This window comes from Haliotis cracherodii, unplaced genomic scaffold, assembly GCF_022045235.1.
Source record: "Haliotis cracherodii isolate W230 unplaced genomic scaffold, xgHalCrac1.p SCAF_2, whole genome shotgun sequence".
Taxonomy (NCBI): domain Eukaryota; kingdom Metazoa; phylum Mollusca; class Gastropoda; order Lepetellida; family Haliotidae; genus Haliotis; species Haliotis cracherodii.
The window spans coordinates 75,530,867-75,552,256 of NW_027266275.1; the positions used below are offsets into that span (position 1 = coordinate 75,530,867).

General features: G+C 43.3%; 1 protein-coding gene across 2 annotated transcripts in view; it reads right to left on the bottom strand.

Annotated features, from left to right (window-relative positions):
- Nucleotides 1-1,810: 1,810 nt before the first annotated feature.
- The window catches only part of LOC139468523 (mitochondrial Rho GTPase 1-like), a 31,510-nt gene continuing 11,930 nt past the window's right edge, over nt 1,811-21,390 (bottom strand). Inside the window, exons 13-21 of one of the 2 annotated variants that reach the window (XM_071250532.1) lie at nt 21,191-21,275; nt 19,805-19,950; nt 18,875-18,969; nt 18,044-18,135; nt 16,842-16,964; nt 11,458-11,583; nt 10,486-10,682; nt 8,698-8,766; nt 1,811-5,749 (exon numbers count right to left, since the gene is read on the bottom strand). In XM_071250532.1, coding sequence (XP_071106633.1) covers nt 5,632-5,749; nt 8,698-8,766; nt 10,486-10,682; nt 11,458-11,583; nt 16,842-16,964; nt 18,044-18,135; nt 18,875-18,969; nt 19,805-19,950; nt 21,191-21,275 — 1,051 coding nt within the window. In that variant the 3' untranslated portion in view covers nt 1,811-5,631. The remainder of the gene's footprint in view (nt 5,750-8,697; nt 8,767-10,485; nt 10,683-11,457; nt 11,584-16,841; nt 16,965-18,043; nt 18,136-18,874; nt 18,970-19,804; nt 19,951-21,190; nt 21,276-21,390) is intronic. The other variant, XM_071250533.1, reaches the window with a different exon arrangement.

A 21,390-nucleotide genomic window follows, 5' to 3' on the forward strand; every position in this document is an offset into this window, starting at 1 on the left:
AAAGAAAGGATGTCACTGCCTTAGGACTGTCCATGGAGGTCTGAATGTTCTCCAACATCTGGGTCCACATGCACAGAGAGATCTTAGCGTTACAAACATTCTTTAAGGTTGACTTGGGACCAAAAGCATCACAGTGGCGAGATATGTCACCAGAGATTCACTGGGATCTGTACCTCTCTGCTGCCACATCCAGTATTGTATCCAGGCACTGAAGGTCAAACACTTTCCAGCACTTGAGTCTGGTGTTTCCTGTCAGAGAGTTCTACTTGGAAAGTTAACAAGTGATGTCCGCACAACCTACCAATTTCTGCTCAAGGAATGGACAAGACATTCACCTTTCCCTGAACCTTGCCATCAAAAGATTCTTGAGATGTCTGATCTTCACCAGGACTGTCAAAGCCCTCAGACAAAATGTGTTTACCATAAGCTAAGTTATGCAGTATTTACCACTTCAGAGAAACCCAGGGCAGTGCAAGGTACCAACAAACCAAGCATCATAATTTGCAGGAATCGGTCTTCAAACCAGTGATCCAAGCTCCTGGTATCATGGCTTGTGCATTAGTAAGGGTAGTGAGGCAGAAAGTCATTCGCAGCAGAAAGGAGGAGCTTGCCTGCAATCATCAGATGCTGGCATGACCGAGGGATGCAAGTTTGCACAGTGAATTATATGCCTGAAAGGATCATCTGGGCGACCTCAGGGTGTTTGAAAATAGCTGTGGCAGAACTATGCTTCAAATCTGCAGATCTAAATGTTTTAGATGAAGGTAATTGATTATTAACACAAAACAACAATAAAACAAGATAGTTGTCATGATATTTAATGCACTCTTTCAAGATTTTCTTGCATTTCTGGAATAAAATCTACAATACAATGCATTGTCACAACACATCTCTCACACAGGACTGAGTGGCAGCAGGTACAAGACCTCTCTATGCACACACAAGGACAGCAGTATCTGTCCAACATGGTCAAGCTAATTTCACAATCGGAGAGCCAGATGTTTCACCTTAGTGTCAGTGAGTAAACTACAACACTTCTTTGAAAGGTATTTCACTTTAATCACAGCATATCAACTTAATGAGGGAAGCTAATTTCACAATCGGAGAGCCAGATGTTTCACCTTAGTGTCAGTGAGTTAACTACAACACTTCTTTGAAAGGTATTTCACTTTAATCACAGCATATCAACTTAATGTGGGAAGAATGCCTGAACTGATGAAGGTGTTGGTACAACCAACAGGTTTGGTGCTGACAAACCAAGAATTGTAATCAGGGCGAATCTGGGACTTCAACTAACAGTCGTAGACTTCAGACATGCCTTTGGGACATCTGCCCATTTTAGCAGTTTACATGCAGGCAATAACAGTGTTTGGGATTGATTCTGTCCGAACAGTATTTCAGTAATACCTCACAAGTTTGCAATAGGAGTAAGTGAGGCAGGCCATAGACATTTGGGAATTTAATCAAATCCATGATTCCTAATATGCTCCATATGATCAAAATAGGGGCAAATCTGAAATCCATGACCTATGGAACCTGGCATCTAAAGGATGCTTTCTAAGTATCCCTACTACCGGTAGTTCTGCATAGCTTTAGAATTCTGCATCATGTTTATTCCATGACCATCACAAAAGTTGGGACTGCACCACATTCCACAGAGCAATCTTAGCGCTATGACCAGTATAAGCCATGTCAAGGTATGGGAGTTACAATCCTCTTAGCGCTATGACTAGTGTAAGCCATGTCAAGGTATGGGAGTTACAATCATCTTAGTGCAAGGACTAGTGTAAGCCATGTCAAGGTATGGGAGTTACAATCATCTTAGCGCTATGACCAGTGTAAGCCAATGTCAAGGTATGGGAGTTACAATCATCTTAGCGCTATGACTAGTGTAAGCCATGTCAAGGTATGGGAGTTACAATCATCTTAGCGCAAGGACTAGTGTAAGCCAATGTCAAGGTATGGGAGTTACAATCACCTTAGCGCTATGGCCAGTGTAAGCCAATGTCAAGGTATGGGAGTTACAACAATCATCTTAGCGCTATGACCAGTGTAAGCCATGTCAAGGTATGGGAGTTACAATCATCTTAGCGCTATGACTAGTGTAAGCCAATGTCAAGGTATGGGAGTTACAATCATCTTAGCGCTATGACTAGTGTAAGCCATGTCAAGGTATGGGAGTTACAACAATCATCTTAGCGCTATGACCAGTGTAAGCCAATGTCAAGGTATGGGAGTTACAATCATCCTCGTGCTAACATTACTTTGTGGAATGGGGCAAAGGTAACATCATAGCTAAACTAGTGAGTGAGTTGGAATTAAATCCACCATGGACAATGTTCCTCTAATGCCCTTCCTTTATGTTTAATGAGAAAAGAAATGCCAACAGTAATGCAGGTCGATCATGTTATCCTATTTGGTAAAACCAACAAGATTACTGGCACATACCAGATCTCTTGGATTTGCACAGTATCATCAGAGGATCAGCGACACAACTCTGCACAGCAAAATGCGCCAACTTAAATAAATGAGGCTCCCGTGCTCCACAGCAACCATTCTTACAACACCCTGTGTCTAGTTCAAATGTAGTTTGTTGCCAAATAAATACCCTTGATCTGCCACGCATGTCACCTCACCTATACTTAAAGAGCAGATATATGATAGGAAACACGAGACTAGTCTGACACTAAGACAGAGCCTTTGCCATCACAAGAGATTAAATAAAGCATTGCACTTTGTGTAGAGAAAACAGTACACACAACACCTCAGTGGAAATATATACACATTTGTACATGAAAAGTAACTATACAGTAACAGCTACCTGAAGAAAATCACCATGTCAATCCCCTACATTTCCTTTTTTACTTATCATCAGAAAATGAACCAGTTAGACAAATTCTCTCTAGATTTTCACTTTCAGTCAACGAGGTGAATGATCCTTAGGTATTTCCCATTATAAAACTTCAATATGCCATTCAGAACATCAGTATAATCTGACAAAGAGCCTATCAGATAATGTTAAAATAATGACTTTTTATTCAATGAATGTCAGTGGCAGAATATTTCCTTGACTAGCAAGCTAATGCTTCCCTACTAGTGGGTTGCAGATAACTGAACCTAAGACAATGCCAGACAGTGATGATGACAACATGACAGTGAAGACTTACTGAGCCACCTCGATGACCATGGACCCATGACTCAGGAGTTACTCTACCTCGAAACTACACCTTCAGAACTAGCCATTCTGCATCAGAATGACTGCGAAATATCTGAGAGTAAACTTTCCACGGGAACTATTGCAACAGAATGTGATCGAACTACGCTTGTTCATGGGAAATAACCATGCATTCATTGGTGCAAAAGAATCAAACAGCAAAGCAATGCAGGTTACATAAGATGTTGGGCTTGTTGTCGGAACAGGTACTACAGATACGTACTGAAGGTACAAATGTCCCTAGGCACCATTGGTGGATCGCAATTTCTTACACGATACAAGTACCGTTCACAGTCGCACACTAAGTAAAAGGTATCGATTCTTACCTTAAATGTTTTCTTGAATATGTGTTACACCAAACACTACTGGTAATTACTTGTGAAAAATAAGTAGTGAAAACGTAAATGTTTTCATCCACTGCGCCATACCTGACACTCCCAACTGTTAATCATTAGTGTGCCAGGTATTTGGCAATCCTGTCTATGAAAAAGATGGCTTACGCACCACAGATAAGTGCACATGCAAGTATCGCGATACATATTGGATCGTGAGCAAGGTCTCGTGATATGTATCGAATCGCACAGTTGGTGTATCGTCCCAGCCCTACTTCCTGCATAAACAAATGCACCCTAGGTACTTTCCTGTGTACACAAATGTTATCCAGCATGGCTATCCATGGACAGCTCTGTATTACTACAACGCATGACACTGGTCCAGGTTGGCTGTCACATCACGTGTGCAAAATACCGCAAGTGTGCAATTTACCTTTTCACCCAAACTTTAGCGCCATAAATATTGCCTAGGTTACATTTGAACATACAGTAAGATACCTTGGGTACAGTTGACATACAGAAAGTTACCTGGGGTACATTACTGTGGTACCTGTGATGACAATGACCCAACTGATACAATTATCACAAAACATGTGACTACATGTCTCATTACCTGTTCTTTAAATCTTGTTCATGGAGTAAGCACCATACAAGTCAGGTAAAAACCTGACATATTGCATACACTGAAGAAAACCTGAAGATGTTCGACTATTGACAAACAAAGAGGGCTGAAACAATTCCATCAATGTGATACCATGTGAGGTCAGATATTGATACAAAAAACATAGTTGTACACACAAAACAGTTTTTCATTGTAGGAAAATGAATGGAAAACTTTTGTTTTCTTTTGGTTGGGTCTAATTTTATACTGTTTTTCTCTTTCAAAAGAGGAGCTAAGATTCTATGATTTGGGTCCAAAACACATGTCCGGTGAACAATAATTTTTTTTAGCCAAATTATTTTTTCCCAGTATATTTGGGAACATTTTCTTTTTTAAATCCGCTTCCCCATCCCCAATCATCAATCGGGTCAGTCCCTTGGAAGCAGCAACTTAAGATATTATTTAGTGTCTAGTCATAACCATTTATAGAAGAATGTAGCTTAGCAAGTTTGTATGTTGTATCAGGTACTTTTAAGGAATGTTACACAAGGTATGTAATCTGACCGCAGAGCGGCCTTTGGTGGTGGTGGCCTCGTCAAACACATGGAGCTTCTATAAGTAATAGATCTGCCCCAGTGGACAGACTTGTGGAAGCTTGCCTGGGACTGATTATTGCTTGAAGACATTTATACAAGCAAGTACTAAACACACCAAAATACAAACTTATTCATGTAGCAAACATAAGACAAGTCAACAATAGTTGCAATAATTATAAAACTACACAAAAGGTATGTTGTAGATTCAACAAGCTGTGTGATTGTTCAGAAAAGTTTGGGCATGTGTAGCCGTTGTTGGGAACAAACACAAGAACACAGAACGTACAAGCTTCATGTGTGGGTACACCCTGTAACAGAGGAGCCTGGATATACCGTAACCTACCCAATAGTTGTTGGTAAGTTACAACAAAAACACTGATTGCTGATGAGTTCCTATAGGTTCATGGTGAGGGTGGTGAGTCGATACCTCTGCTGTCAGGCTTGAGTCGTCCCAGCTGCCACACTCAGCCTCTTCAACACATGATCCCATTGACGCCTGCCTGTCACCGGCGGCAGGTTACATGTATACAGGTATACCCTCGACATGACCGTGACGTCGGTATTGGTAGTACTTCTCACAAACCCTGATATTAGCAACGACATCACATCTTGTCAAGATAACACAGAACGACATCACATAAGGTTAACAAAGACTCTCCTCGCTCTTCCTTGCTAGATGATAAATACTTGACACGAAATCAAACAAATACTGTGAAGTCATCAACAGTTTCTGTACCGAGAAGAAAAGCTTGAAACCTAAACAAGAAAACTTGGAGGGTTGTGCAGGTAATCTTTGATACGGCAGGTCTTCACTTCAACGATGCTTGAGAGTCCATTTTCTCTTGATCACACGGTATATTTGTGCTAAAATCCTAGTAACAAGAGTCCTCATCTTAATGCTCTGAGTATTTTATACATGGCAAATCCCATACCAGTGAGTGCTACAAGGCCAATCCCTAGCCTGATGTACACCTTGTTCTCGTCAGTGTACAGGCCCTTCAGGTGTCTGCAAACAGAGAGAAGGTGGTTACACATGGCAGACACGCCCACCACACAGGTGGCCAACAGGTTATACAACAGATTCTCTACAGTGTTCAAACACAAGTCTCTCTACTTAACTATTTATCAGTGGTCAGGATTTATATGTGAAAAAGAAGTTAAAACTAAAGCATCTTCATTAAAAAGGCCAACACTTTTATATCATTAGGAATTTTATTTACATTATATTTTGAGAAGGTTTTTTTGTATTAATAGTTTTATCATTGACTAATAAACATGTTACAGGAAAGAGCACTGTAGCCTCTGCTTATAGCAGGACAGCCAACAAATTTCCACTGAAAACATAAACAAAAACATCAACCAAATGCAAGTCATTCTGCAGAAAAACATGAAAAATAACAAAATGCAGGCAAATACTGAAATGAAAAAAACAAAATGTACAAGCAGAAAAATTGGCATCCTGATGTGAAAAGAATGAAAACTCAAACTTCCTGACTTGGGGGGAAATACACAGACCTTAACAACTATAGGATGGCTAGCACAGGACTTTGCTTCTAAAAATGGGGACTTAAACATTTGCTGGCACAGTGTATCTTCATCTTATTAAGATGTTAAAAATTTGCAGGGACCTGCTCTATTATGAACTGATAGAGCCCCCCCTCCCCCGCCAGTATAAGCATATAAGGTGAAAGCAGTGATTATTGGAATACAGATAACACACAGCTTTAGAGTACCATTTTCTTCGAATTCAATAACACTAAATGGTTGTCAATGGGTTAATCTTCTAACAGCTTTCTTACCACTTAACCTAACAAAAATGCACTTGTAATTGAAATGTAACAAATTAACTACCGATACTACTCTTGAAACTTCTGTGAACTCTCTGCTGTAGGACCCTGTTTACTGCAAGCCCACTTGTTTCCTTGAGGTGAAATTGATGAGATCGGAACTAGTATAATCAGACTATGCCAGACAGACACAGGAACGCATCGGTGTTGATAACTGATAGGCCATTCTTTCCTCATGATGTAATGCCAAGAACTGCTTTAAGTATTCCTACTAACGGGTAAACATCACTTTCCTGCAGTTCTGTTAATCAAGGACTATCTGTTTCTGCAGAATCATTATCCGACTAAGCATATCCACACTGTTCCCATCAGAAAGGATGTTTATCTGTTCAGTAACACTAATGAACAGTAGCTTCATACTCATGGTGCAGGAGGGTGAAGGAGAGAAAACCCAACAAAATGTTTCCACATGACAACATCATTTCCACATAGAACAGAAAGGGTTAACCAGTATAGTCACATGCATCATGTTAGCAACAATGGCAATGCAGAGAAGTTAGCTGTGAAATGGTAGCTAGGTACAGCTCTGGTTTTCCAATCTGACATCCACTGAGAGCTATGATTCACGCCTTCATAACATTCTACCTAACATGCTAATTGTCAGAGTGCAAATTACAGAATATCCTGCACATGTTGATACCCCTGGTTCCCGGTAAGTTAACCTCTGAATAGAGTCAAACAAGGAAGGGAGCAGGTGGGACGTTTGTCCATGATATTCTGTCATTTGCACATGACAGATCCTGCAATGCCAAAGCAATCAGTATCAGATTTTACAAGAATGTCATAATGGCGTGAATCACAGCTAAGTATCCACGACCAGTTGACGTAGGACAGTGATGACAGAGCAGTAAATAGCCATGATTTACAACTACAGAGAAGTGTGCCACAACAGCATGTTATGTTCCTGGGCCGTGTTCCACAAAGTGATCCAAGAAGTAATTGCCACATTGTAGCACAAATTTACAAAGGTCGTTGCTTTGTGGAATAAGGCCTTGGACTAGTTGAGTAGGGTTTAGTTTCTACAGCCTCTCTGTATTCTCCTGGGACTGTCTGTACATGCATCTACAATACATGGGGACACAAGTCTAATTCTCTCTACCTATGCTGGAGTCACCAGCAGTAGAAACTAACATTTCTAGTCCACTCCTTACAATGATAACATATAGCAAAACCCTTAAAAATGACAAATTTCTACTGGTCCTTATGATACCTTACTACATGTATTGGGCATTTTGGAAAGGACAACAGGACTGGTGCTAATTTCTAACGCTGGTCACAGTGGACTTTAAGTTGTCATGCCATCTACTAGTGTAAACAAAGGTCATCTAGTTTGCAAACCTTTTCAGTGTTGACCTTGTATAAGTGTTATATTAGGTTGGGAACCATTCTCTATCATGTGTTAACACCCCAGTGAGTGACAGAGTAAACAAGGTTGTGCACCTACCAATCGGTACCCACGATGCAAGTCATGACAGTAACAAATTAAACGTGTGGAGACACAGAAATCATACAAGCATTGATTATTTACTGTCTCAAAGTGATACAAGAACTGTTTAAGTCCAACTTTGTTCCCCAACCAAAAATCTGAACAAACAGGGTTTTTGTTTCAGTTGTATAATTTCAAGCCCTGAAAAGAGAGGCCGAAACACCAAATGACAAATTCACTATGAGTATAAAATCTACAAAGGAAAAAAAAGAAATAAAATCAAACAAATATATACACCACAGAGTGAAATACAGATGCAATGAGGAGCCCCATGCTGTTAGAAGATGAAGAGTATAGAGACACGCAGGTCATGGAGATGCTTTCACATACATCGTCAACTTCAGTAATGTTGTCCAAAAAGAAATGGTGGTTTAGTATGATATACCTAAAGGTAGTTATAAAAGTCACAATGCTAATGTGAATATCATAAGTAAAAGTACCTATAAAGTTATAATACGAATGTGAATATGAAAGCTTAAGCATGTTTAGTATGTCACATAACAGGTTCTGAGAGAGCAGTGTCAAGGTATAAGTAGTTTGTTGTAAGGAGATAGCATGTCCATGAGGTGGGTCGGTATTAGAGAGGTGACATGTTAGGAGAAGCTTGGAAAGGGGAAGAACCTGATCTTCTCCTCCAGCCAGAGAGACTTCTGATGGACCAACAGCATGTGTACTAGACGTTTCAGATTGCTGAAAAACACAACCAGGACAATGCTGCACTCAAACTATGCTGCACTCAAACAGAGAGAGGGCTGGAAGATCAGGTACAGAAGGACATGAGGACATTCGATACAGCTGCTGAGTATCATATACAATGTGGGACAGATGTCACATTACATGAAATGCATGTACGCTCATGTGATGAAGGGCATCCAGACTAGAAGTCATCTTGTTTTGTGAAAAAGGAACAAAGTGCTGAAATGGCTTAATGTGATATAGATAGGACAATGGAGTTGGTTTGAGGATTCAGTTGGTATGAATACAATGTCTTCTTGAGAAACAGGATTCTATATGTATTCGTATCCATTAATGATAGTGAGTGAGTGACTGACTGAGGGAATTGGTTTAACGCTGTTAGCAATATTCCAGCATTTTCCCGGTTCACTCTATGTACCCTTGTAGGGAAATGAACCTTGGACTTCGGCAGGACAATAGAACAATATAACCACTTGGCTACCCTACTGGACCTCATCAATAATGATATGTAGAGTATGTGAGCAGGGTTTTAGCACTTTGAGAAATATTTGAACAATATGACGCCATCTGAATCTGGGGAATGGGCCTGGGACTTAGCTGTAACCATTAGATTTCCCCAAACCCCTGAAAGGAGTCCGATACACCTGTACATGCTCATCTAGCTAAGCAAACCCCACCCAGAAGCACTGGATCATTATTCATTCATCTACGCCATCAATCTAAGCCATCCATCTGTAGGCTCCCATAACCAAATTCATTCAAGGGATCGAGATCGTGGTTACATGTACAACACAACGTGTGCCTTTGCTGAAATAAAGGTTAATATTAATGAAATGAAAAAAACATTGCATCTTATGAAAAGGGAAACATATTACCCACACAAAGTATTGATGCAAATGAAGTGTTCAAAACCACATTAATACAGAAATGATTAATCGAAGAGTGAAACACTGAAGAAAGGCTACAACTGCGTTATTAACTTCAGTATCTGACACATACGAAGCATGACTATCTGGACATTAGGATCAGACGCTGGTTGTTCTAGATCATCAAGTAAGTTTAAGGATGATGTGTATTCATCTACTGTGTTGCCCTCGAGCATGTCACTGTTGTAAACAGTAGAGTTAACCAACGGAAGAAAGCTTGAGAGGCAAGTGCATTCGTCACCACTCGCCCCTTTCTGTAACCTGCAAGAAGACTCGACCTCCTATCGATGAGTGTTATGTGTGAAAATACGACAAACCAATCAGACTACGCGTATGACTTCAAATACTTTGGTCAAAGAATCCCTCAGGAATAATGTTTGACTTTACATATATCTTGCACCTACAGATATCCCCAACAAACAGTTAAATATGTTCCATCATGCTGTATAATACCGTAAGTCCTGATGTGTTTCAAATAGCGTCTGGAAAATATATATATGGAGAAAGTCACGTGAATCATTAACCAACAAGTTGACAATTCTTTTACATATGCCCGTTTGCGCTTTGACGGAACCCAGTTGCAAAAAATGGCCACGAGAGGGGCACGAGTCGCTATTTAGCTTGTCCCGGAATAACACGAGTTGGCCACGAATGAGGCAAGTGTAGACGTGATGAGGTTTGACCAACAGGAACATGCGCTTGTGACATTAGTAGCTCCTAGAACAAAGGATGAGACGTTTGAGAAAAAATGTCAAAAGTTACAATGTTAAGAGAATGTGTGACCTACGGATATGCAGCCATAGTTGCAAGTTTGACATAAACATCCCAGTTGACTTTGTCGATGCAGGTGAAATATTGAGGTGGAGGTAACTTGTAGCGGCTACAGAACTGGGCTGGGGTGAACTCATAGTCCTGGCGAACTTCAGGATGCTCAGCCTTACACGCCACTATCAGGGTGGGGATCTTACTGTCGATGAAATGTTTCTGGAAAAGAGACATCAACACAAAAGGTGACTAACAAGGGAATGATCTAACATTTTCACTGTATATCAGCTAAATATTGTCACATGACTTCTTAAGAGGAACTGTCGAAGGTAAAAAAGTTTGTTGTTTAAATTTGCAACAAGTACCCAAGTCTGCCAACCCAGTCTATATAGGATCGCCTCTTACAACAAGTACCCAAGTCTGCCAACCCAATCTATATAGGATCGTCTCTTACAACAAGTACCCAAGTCTGCCAACCCAATCTATATAGGATCGTCTCTTACAACAAGTACCCAAGTCTGCCAACCCAATCTATATAGGATCGTCTCTTACAACAAGTACCCAAGCCTGCCAACCCAATCTACCCTGGAATCCCCACGAGTTGAAGATTCAGGTGCACCTCACTGTGCTATTACTACTGCTGCTCAATAGGTTCAGACAAGTTAACTCTACATTATTCTCGTCCATATACTGGACACACTAAGGATTATACTATGTGTTTTGAAGATTTTTTTTCCAGAAAACAAATGATGGTGACAGTAATTGTTTCCTTCAGTAAGGAGGCAATAATATTAACACTGACATTTAGCTATGTTCCAGAAATACATTCACTTCTGATAGTAAAGTAGAAGTTTGTCATCTTTGTGAAACTCTGTATAAACCAAACTAAGTCTGCACATTTTCAGGTCCCGGTTCAGGGAATTGACAAGTGTTATAACAATCTCCTTGGTGGATAGTGTCGAAAACAGTTATAAGTCAAAAACCTGCATCTTACCAAGTACATTCTAGCACAGAATTCAAACGACCGTGGATTGGTGACATCATACACAAGACATGCCACATCACAGTCTAGCTCCGTCGGCGTCAACATCTCACACATGGCAACATCTACTTCATGGAGCTGCAAAGCAAAGTGTACATCAAATGTTTGTCTCAGCTGATGTTTTTTTCTAATCAATCCCATACTACATGGTAGGAAGAGACTGTCTATGAACCACACAAATCCATGCCTTAATTTATAACCTGGGAAATTAATTTCTTTATAATTTAAATAATATTTTTAACCATGGAGTAAGATCTGAAGGACAAAGACTGCAGCTGATCTAATATTAGACTACTGATGAAGACTCAAGATAGCCAGCATTTGATTTTGGGACAAAGGAAGTGAAGTCATTCAAAGAGTAAAGATTATATGTAGCAGGCTTTGCTCTGCTCCCTAGTTTGTGCAAGAGAGGAAAGGGGAGATGGTACATGAGAAAAAGGAGAGATAGTACATGAGGGAAAGGGGAGATGGTACATGAGAGAAAGGGGAGATGGAAGTTGAGGGAAAGGGGAGATGGTACATGAGAGAAAGGGGAGATGGTACATAAGAGAAAGGGGAGATGGTACATGAGAGAAAGGAAAGGGGAGATGGTACATGAGAGAAAGGGGAGATGGTACATGAGAGAAAGGGGATGGTACATGAGGGAAAGAGGAGATGGTACATGAGAGAAAGGAAAGGGGAGATGGTACATGAGAGAAAGGAAAGGGGAGATGGTACATGAGAGAAAGGGGAGATGGTACATGAGAGAAAGGGGGTATGGTACATGAGAGAAAAGGGAGATGGTACATGAGAGAAAGGGGTGATGGTACATGAGAAAAAAGGGAGATGGTACATGAGGGAAAGGGGAGATGGTACATGAGGGAAAGGGGAGATGGTACATGAGAGAAAGGGGAGATGGTACATGAGGGAAAGGGGAGATGGTACATGAGGGAAAGAGGAGATGGTACATGAGGGAAAGGGGAGATGGTACATGAGAGAAAGGGGAGATGGTACATGAGGGAAAGGGGAGATGGTACATGAGAGAAAGGGGAGATGGTACATGAGAGAAAGGGGAGATGGTACATGAGGGAAAGGGGAGATGGTACATGAGAGAAAGGGGAGATGGTACATGAGGGAAAGGGGAGATGGTACATGAGGGAAAGGGGAGATGGTACATGAGGGAAAGGGGAGATGGTACATGAGAGAAAGGGGAGATGGTACATGAGGGAAAGAGGAGATAATACATGAGGGAAAGGGGAGATGGTACATGAGAGAAAGGGGAGATGGTACATGAGGGAAAGGGGAGATGGTACATAAGGGAAAGGAAAGGGGAGATGGTACATGAGAGAAAGGGGAGATGGTACATGAGGGAAAGGGGAGATGGTACAAGAGGGAAAGGGGAGATGGTACATGAGAGAAAGGGGAGATGGTACATGAGGGAAAGGGGAGATGGTACATGAGGGAAAGGGGAGATGGTACAAGAGGGAAAGGGGAGATGGTACATGAGAGAAAGGGGAGATGGTACAAGAGGGAAAGGGGAGATGGTACATGAGAGAAAGGGGAGATGGTACAAGAGGGAAAGGGGAGATGGTACATGAGAGAAAGGGGAGATGGTACATGAGAGAAAGGGGAGATGGTACATGAGGGAAAGGGGAGATGGTACATAAGGGAAAGGAAAGGGGAGATGGTACATGAGGGAAAGGGGAGATGGAACATGAGGGAAAGGGGAGATGGTACAAGAGGGAAAGGGGAGATGGTACATGAGAGAAAGGGGAGATGGTACATGAGGGAAAGGGGAGATGGTACATGAGAGAAAGGGGAGATGGTACAAGAGGGAAAGGGGAGATGGTACATGAGAGAAAGGGGAGATGGTACAAGAGGGAAAGGGGAGATGGTACATGAGAGAAAGGGGAGATTGTACATGAGGGAAAGGGGAGATGGTACATGAGGGAAAGGGGAGATGGTACAAGAGGGAAAGGGGAGATGGTACATGAGAGAAAGGGGAGATGGTACATGAGGGAAAGGGGAGATGGTACATGAGGGAAAGGGGAGATGTACAAGAGGGAAAGGGGAGATGGTACATGAGAGAAAGGGGAGATGGTACATGAGGGAAAGGGGAGATGGTACATGAGAGAAAGGGGAGATGGTACAAGAGGGAAAGGGGAGATGGTACATGAGAGAAAGGGGAGATGGTACAAGAGGGAAAGGGGAGATGGTACAAGAGGGAAAGGGGAGATGGTACATGAGAGAAAGGGGAGATGGTACATGAGGGAAAGGGGAGATGGTACATGAGGGAAAGAGGAGATGGTACATGAGGGAAAGGGGAGATGGTACATGAGAGAAAGGGGAGATGGTACATGAGGGAAAGGGGAGATGGTACATGAGAGAAAGGGGATGGTACATGAGGGAAAGAGGAGATGGTACATGAGAGAAAGGAAAGGGGAGATGGTACATGAGAGAAAGGAAAGGGGAGATGGTACATGAGAGAAAGGGGAGATGGTACATGAGAGAAAGGGGGTATGGTACATGAGAGAAAAGGGAGATGGTACATGAGAGAAAGGGGTGATGGTACATGAGAGAAAAGGGAGATGGTACATGAGGGAAAGGGGAGATGGTACATGAGGGAAAGGGGAGATGGTACATGAGAGAAAGGGGAGATGGTACATGAGGGAAAGGGGAGATGGTACATGAGGGAAAGAGGAGATGGTACATGAGGGAAAGGGGAGATGGTACATGAGAGAAAGGGGAGATGGTACATGAGGGAAAGGGGAGATGGTACATGAGAGAAAGGGGAGATGGTACATGAGAGAAAGGGGAGATGGTACATGAGGGAAAGGGGAGATGGTACATGAGAGAAAGGGGAGATGGTACATGAGGGAAAGGGGAGATGGTACATGAGGGAAAGGGGAGATGGTACATGAGGGAAAGGGGAGATGGTACATGAGAGAAAGGGGAGATGGTACATGAGGGAAAGAGGAGATAATACATGAGGGAAAGGGGAGATGGTACATGAGAGAAAGGGGAGATGGTACATGAGGGAAAGGGGAGATGGTACATAAGGGAAAGGAAAGGGGAGATGGTACATGAGAGAAAGGGGAGATGGTACATGAGGGAAAGGGGAGATGGTACAAGAGGGAAAGGGGAGATGGTACATGAGAGAAAGGGGAGATGGTACATGAGGGAAAGGGGAGATGGTACATGAGGGAAAGGGGAGATGGTACAAGAGGGAAAGGGGAGATGGTACATGAGAGAAAGGGGAGATGGTACAAGAGGGAAAGGGGAGATGGTACATGAGAGAAAGGGGAGATGGTACAAGAGGGAAAGGGGAGATGGTACATGAGAGAAAGGGGAGATGGTACATGAGAGAAAGGGGAGATGGTACATGAGGGAAAGGGGAGATGGTACATAAGGGAAAGGAAAGGGGAGATGGTACATGAGGGAAAGGGGAGATGGTACATGAGGGAAAGGGGAGATGGTACAAGAGGGAAAGGGGAGATGGTACATGAGAGAAAGGGGAGATGGTACATGAGGGAAAGGGGAGATGGTACATGAGAGAAAGGGGAGATGGTACAAGAGGGAAAGGGGAGATGGTACATGAGAGAAAGGGGAGATGGTACAAGAGGGAAAGGGGAGATGGTACATGAGAGAAAGGGGAGATTGTACATGAGGGAAAGGGGAGATGGTACATGAGGGAAAGGGGAGATGGTACAAGAGGGAAAGGGGAGATGGTACATGAGAGAAAGGGGAGATGGTACATGAGGGAAAGGGGAGATGGTACATGAGGGAAAGGGGAGATGTACAAGAGGGAAAGGGGAGATGGTACATGAGAGAAAGGGGAGATGGTACATGAGGGAAAGGGGAGATGGTACATGAGAGAAAGGGGAGATGGTACAAGAGGGAAAGGGGAGATGGTACATGAGAGAAAGGGGAGATGGTACAAGAGGGAAAGGGGAGATGGTACAAGAGGGAAAGGGGAGATGGTACATGAGAGAAAGGGGAGATGGTACAAGAGGGAAAGGGGAGATGGTACATGAGAGAAAGGGGAGATGGTACATGAGAGAAAGGGGAGATGGTACATGAGGGAAAGGGGAGATGGTACATAAGGGAAAGGAAAGGGGAGATGGTACATGAGGGAAAGGGGAGATGGTACATGAGGGAAAGGGGAGATGGTACAAGAGGGAAAGGGGAGATGGTACATGAGAGAAAGGGGAGATGGTACATGAGGGAAAGGGGAGATGGTACATGAGAGAAAGGGGAGATGGTACAAGAGGGAAAGGGGAGATGGTACATGAGAGAAAGGGGAGATGGTACAAGAGGGAAAGGGGAGATGGTACATGAGAGAAAGGGGAGATTGTACATGAGGGAAAGGGGAGATGGTACATGAGAGAAAGGGGAGATGGTACATGAGGGAAAGGGGAGATGGTACATGAGAGAAAGGGGAGATGGTACATGAGAGAAAGGGGAGATGGTACATGAGGGAAAGGGGAGATGGTACATGAGGGAAAGAGGAGATGGTACATGAGAGAAAGGGGAGATGGTACATGAGAGAAAGGGGAGATGGTACATGAGGGAAAGAGGAGATGGTACATGAGGGAAAGGGGAGATGGTACATGAGAGAAAGGGGAGATGGTACATGAGGGAAAGGGGGTATGGTATGAGGGAAAGGGGAGATGGTACATGAGGGAAAGGGGAGATGGTACATGAGAGAAAGGGGAGATGGTACATGAGAGAAAGGGGAGATGGTACATGAGGGAAAGGGGAGATGGTACATGAGAGAAAGGGGAGATGGTACATGAGAGAAAGGGGAGATGGTACATGAGGGAAAGGGGAGATGGTACATGAGGGAAAGGGGAGATGGTACATGAGGGAAAGGGGAGATGGTACATGAGAGAAAGGGGAGATGGTACATGAGGGAAAGGGGAGATGGTACATGAGGGAAAGGGGAGATGGTACATGAGAGAAAGGGGAGATGGTACATGAGAGAAAGGGGAGATGGTACATGAGGGAAAGGGGAGATGGTACATGAGAGAAAGGGGAGATGGTACATGAGGGAAAGGGGGTATGGTACATGAGGGAAAGGGGAGATGGTACATGAGGGAAAGGGGAGATGGTACATGAGAGAAAGGGGAGATGGTACATGAGAGAAAGGGGAGATGGTACATGAGGGAAAGGGGAGATGGTACATGAGAGAAAGGGGAGATGGTACATGAGAGAAAGGGGAGATGGTACATGAGGGAAAGGGGAGATGGTACATGAGGGAAAGGGGAGATGGTACATGAGAGAAAGGGGAGATGGTACATGAGGGAAAGGGGAGATGGTACATGAGAGAAAGGGGAGATAGTACAGAGGCCGCTCACCATGAGGTACTTCTCTTGTCCGTACACCTGCACTGTGTTCATGGTGAAGCTGGACAGCAAGTGTTTGTTCAGAGTGGCCACATACCTCAGGTTCCGACTCAACAGCCCTTGCAGTAATGACGTCTACAAACATCACAAACATAACAGGGTCAATTAAGCCAATACTGAAAGCAGCCTTGTATCAGAAGGATGCTTAACACCATCCAACTTACAGATATTGGAAATTTTACAATAAATTGTATACTGTTACAGTATTTATATACTTATCCTTACCCTATCTCCCACTACGCACTTCTTCATATATGGAAACTTGCTTGAACAAACTTTCAACCTTCTCAAAAACAAATCACCCGAACAGATTCAAGCATCATCATGGTCACCGTCCTATCAAATGGTTCATTTACTGATATCCCATGTAGCTTGTGAGATTGGATAAGTATATAAACATACAATTTCTTGCAAAATTTCCTTATCCTATCTCACACTATGCATTAATCCCTTGGTTGGACCGTGAGGCGTAGATATCCCAGTCGATGTTGAAGACCGAAGTCTCTACAGACGAAATAATCTACCCTCTGTCTGGGAACATATATTCTGTATGTACACGCATCAACTATCTGCACTGGTGTGCAGTTGACAGCTGATATGCCAGGATCAAGGGACCAAACTAGTAAACACCCTGGACGTCTGTAATAGACAGTGGGAAGCGAAGACTGTATCTGACGGATGGTCGATTAAGGCCAAAGGAGATCTTAGTGCAGGAAACTTCTGTTGTCATGGTTGTGGCCACTGTAGAAAGTGGGATGAAGAGCCTCTTCTGGTAGCACCGAAGAGGTTATAAGGACAAGTGGACTAAAAATGTTAGTTTCTACCCGTGTGTTCAGGTGATTTGACTTTTAGAAGATGGAAACGTCGTCAAGCACGTTTCCATATGGGTTTGAAAGAAGAAGTAGAAGTGCATAGTGTAAGATAGGATAAGTCTAAAACACATTTGTCTTTTTAATTATTACACTTACATCTTGTTTGAAAAATGTGAGATCTATCACAGTACATTTGTTACACATTCTTGTTTTGCGGTCAAATACAGGATTATTTGATCATGTTGATGAAAAACAGGAAAAAAACTATATTTCCCAAGTTGTGCCTACCTTTCCAACATTCTTGGAGCCCAATACATGACATCGAAATACAGTTGTGCCTACCTTTCCAACATTCTTGGAGCCCAATACATGACATCGAAATACATTTCTGGTTGTTTGTCTCTTTTCTAGGTCGATCTTCTTGTCTCGTGTCACTGCAAAGATGAGATGAACAATGACAAGATTTGATCATGAGTGAATGCTGTTTAAGGATGCAATTAAACCATATTCCATCTTTATCATCTCGCGGCAAGTCTGGACCAGACAAACCTGTGACAGACAGCATGAGGGAAGATCCACGCCATCAGAGCACGGTGACACAGTCAGTCAACCTAACCACATCTTCATCATGAGTGTGTGAGAATGTGTGAATATTTCAGTTACTTGACAACATCCTTTAAATAATCAAATCTGGACCAGACAAACTTCAAATTGTGAGCAAAGATCTACACTGTTGGGGTATGACGACGTGCTGTTAACAAGGTCACAGAGCTTGACCACCCGGTTCATTTGGTTGCCTCCAACGATCAGCAGAGATTGTTGAGGACCTATTCTAACCCAGAATCTGCACATAGTTCTCCCCCAGAATCCCCTTGGGAGGGAGGTAAGATCAACAAGGCTGTATGATGTACTTTGTTGTAATACGATGCTTATGATACTTATCACAACAGTAAGCTTGCCATAAGATAGACAATTAATAGAGCCCACTAGTGATATGGTGGCTTTTGAACATAACAGCTAAAAAGTATAATTTTCAATTTACCATCATATCATCTTACATGTTATCCTTACATATCCTTCTATCATTTTGTTTTGACATGTGTTGCCAGTACCGTGCTATTTTGACAGTACTCTGACCAGCCGAGAACAGTATGACAGTGGTTGTTTGTTTACCTTGTATAGCTGATAGCTGAGTTTCATGGTGGTAATGGTAGCCAAGGTGTCCAAGATATTCTAAAGTCCTTGGAACATCTAGTAATGTTGTTAATCTGAAATAAATACATCAGATACAGTCAAGTTATAGTGAAAAGTCAAGTACACCTGTAAAGTATAGCAGAACTCCTATGACGATGTTCATGATGTCAATCACTGGACTGTCTGGTCCAGACCCAATTATTTACAGACCACTGTCATATAGCTGCAATATTGCTGAGTGTGGCGTAAAAAACCAACCAACCAACCAACCAACCACACTGGGATCAGTGTGCACACGATTTTCATTCTGAGCTCCCTTGGGAGCATACAACTCAAGCTGCCATATCAGGTGCTAGAAGTCACATTACAATCTCATTCCACCGGGTACCCATTCACTGCTTGGTGAACAGAAGCATATTTTGAATATTGTTACTTGCCTAATGTGCCTGTAAGAGGCGACTATGCTTGTTGTAAGTGGCAACAAATGGGATCGCTTGGTCAGGCTCTCTGTCTTGGTTGATACATGTCATCATATCCCAATTGCTTGACTGATGCTCTTGATATCAGTCACTGGATTGTCTGGTCTAGCCATGATTATTACAGACCGCAGTCATATAGCTGCGGTGTTAAACAACAAACAAACAAACTACATGTGCTTCAGTTTGGGGCAGGCCCTAAGCCCTAAAAAATCTCAGGGGTCAACCTGCTGTACTGTCACCAATCCAACTACTCTCTGTGACCAGCGTTGCTTCACTTTGCCTGATTTGTGACCTGTACGCTGGACACCGGTCACCACACACCAAAACATTTATGATGCTATCTAGTTCTAAGCCAGATAATGCCAAACACAATCCTAAAAATCTGAGAGACAGTTGATAACAAACTACTGAAAATATTGTAGCGACTCACGTCCACTGTGCGAGGTATCCCTGTAGGGAGATCCAGCCCTCACTGTTGGTGCACACGGTGTTGTTGACGTCGGGCCCCCACGGCATGATGGGGCAGGTGCTGAACAGATTCTGCAGCTCGGTTGGGTTCAAGCAGCCATCACAATCCTGCAACACAGAGGACGGGAATCATCCATCAACACGACCGCTATGATGAAAATATGACAAGAGCTGTGATCATGATTCAGGGAGTATAGGTTTAAGCCACTATTCCAGCAATATCCCGGTGGGGACACTAGATTTCACACATTGAGGAGTGATAAAACTCAAGTCTTTGGCATGACTTGTGAAAGATTTCCCCACCAGGCGAGCCCACTGCTCCCATGGAAATGAAAGTTAAAACTATCAACATGCTTTTGATAAATAAAACACATGTGGATGATTTAAGGTCTTCCAAATCACATGTCAAGTGAGTGAGTGATGTGCGTGTGTGCCTGTGTGAGTGAGGTGCGTGTGTGCCTGTGTGAGTGAGGTGCGTGTGTGTCTGTGTGAGTCATGTGCGTGTGTGCCTGTGTGAGTGAGGTGCGTGTGTGCCTGTGTGAGTGAGGTGTGTGTGCCTGTGTGAGTGAGGTATGTGTGTGCATGTGTGAGTGAGGTGCGTGTGTGCCTGTGTGTGTGTGCCTGTGTGAGTGAGGTGTGTGTGTGCCTGTGTGTGTGCCTGTGTGAGTGAGGTGTGTGTGTGCATGTGTGAGTGAGGTGCGTGTGTGCCTGAGTGAGTGAGGTGCGTGTGTGCCTGTGTGAGTGAGGTGAGTGTGTGCCTGTGTGAGTGAGGTGCGTGTGTGCCTGTGTGAGTGAGGTGCGTGTGTGCCTGTGTGAGTGAGGTGCGTGTGTGCCTGAGTGAGTGAGGTGCGTGTGTGCCTATGTGAGTGAGGTGCGTGTGTGCATGTGTGAGGTGCGTGTGTGCCTGTGTGAGTGAGGTGCGTGTGTGCCTGTGTGAGTGAGGTGCGTGTGTGCCTGTGTGAGTGAGGTGCGTGCGTGCCTGTGTGAGTGAGGTGCGTGTGTGCCTGTGTGAGTGAGGTGCGTGTGTGCCTGTGTGAGTGAGGTGCGTGTGTGCCTGAGCTTCTTGACACAAACCAGAAGGCCACACATTGTCTCCCCCAATCCTCGAACGTCAGCTTTTCTGACACACAAGTTTGGGAATCTTGGGACCTTTTCTGCCCCGCAATACATATGGGGAGGTTCTAAAGTCCAAATGATTTTCATCCTACAGATCTCACCTCACTGGAATAAGGGAACGGAATGTGCCTACAAGAGGCACAATTGCCACACGTGATGATTCCCATGGACGTAAGCATAAGAACGCTGCAAACACTTAAAAAGACATGTGATTGTACATGTGATGGCTTACCTCATCATACTTGTCAAAGAGGTTCGTGAGGAAGGAATACCCTTGGTGTGTCAGCTCAGTTGTACTTCCTGGTCCCACTTGCAACCTGGAAAATGACCCACAGATTGCAAATAATCACAATATCACTCACATTCAATATGGGTGGAATTAGTACAGTTAAAATCCTGTTACTTAGGTCAGTCCCCTGTGAAGGCACCTCA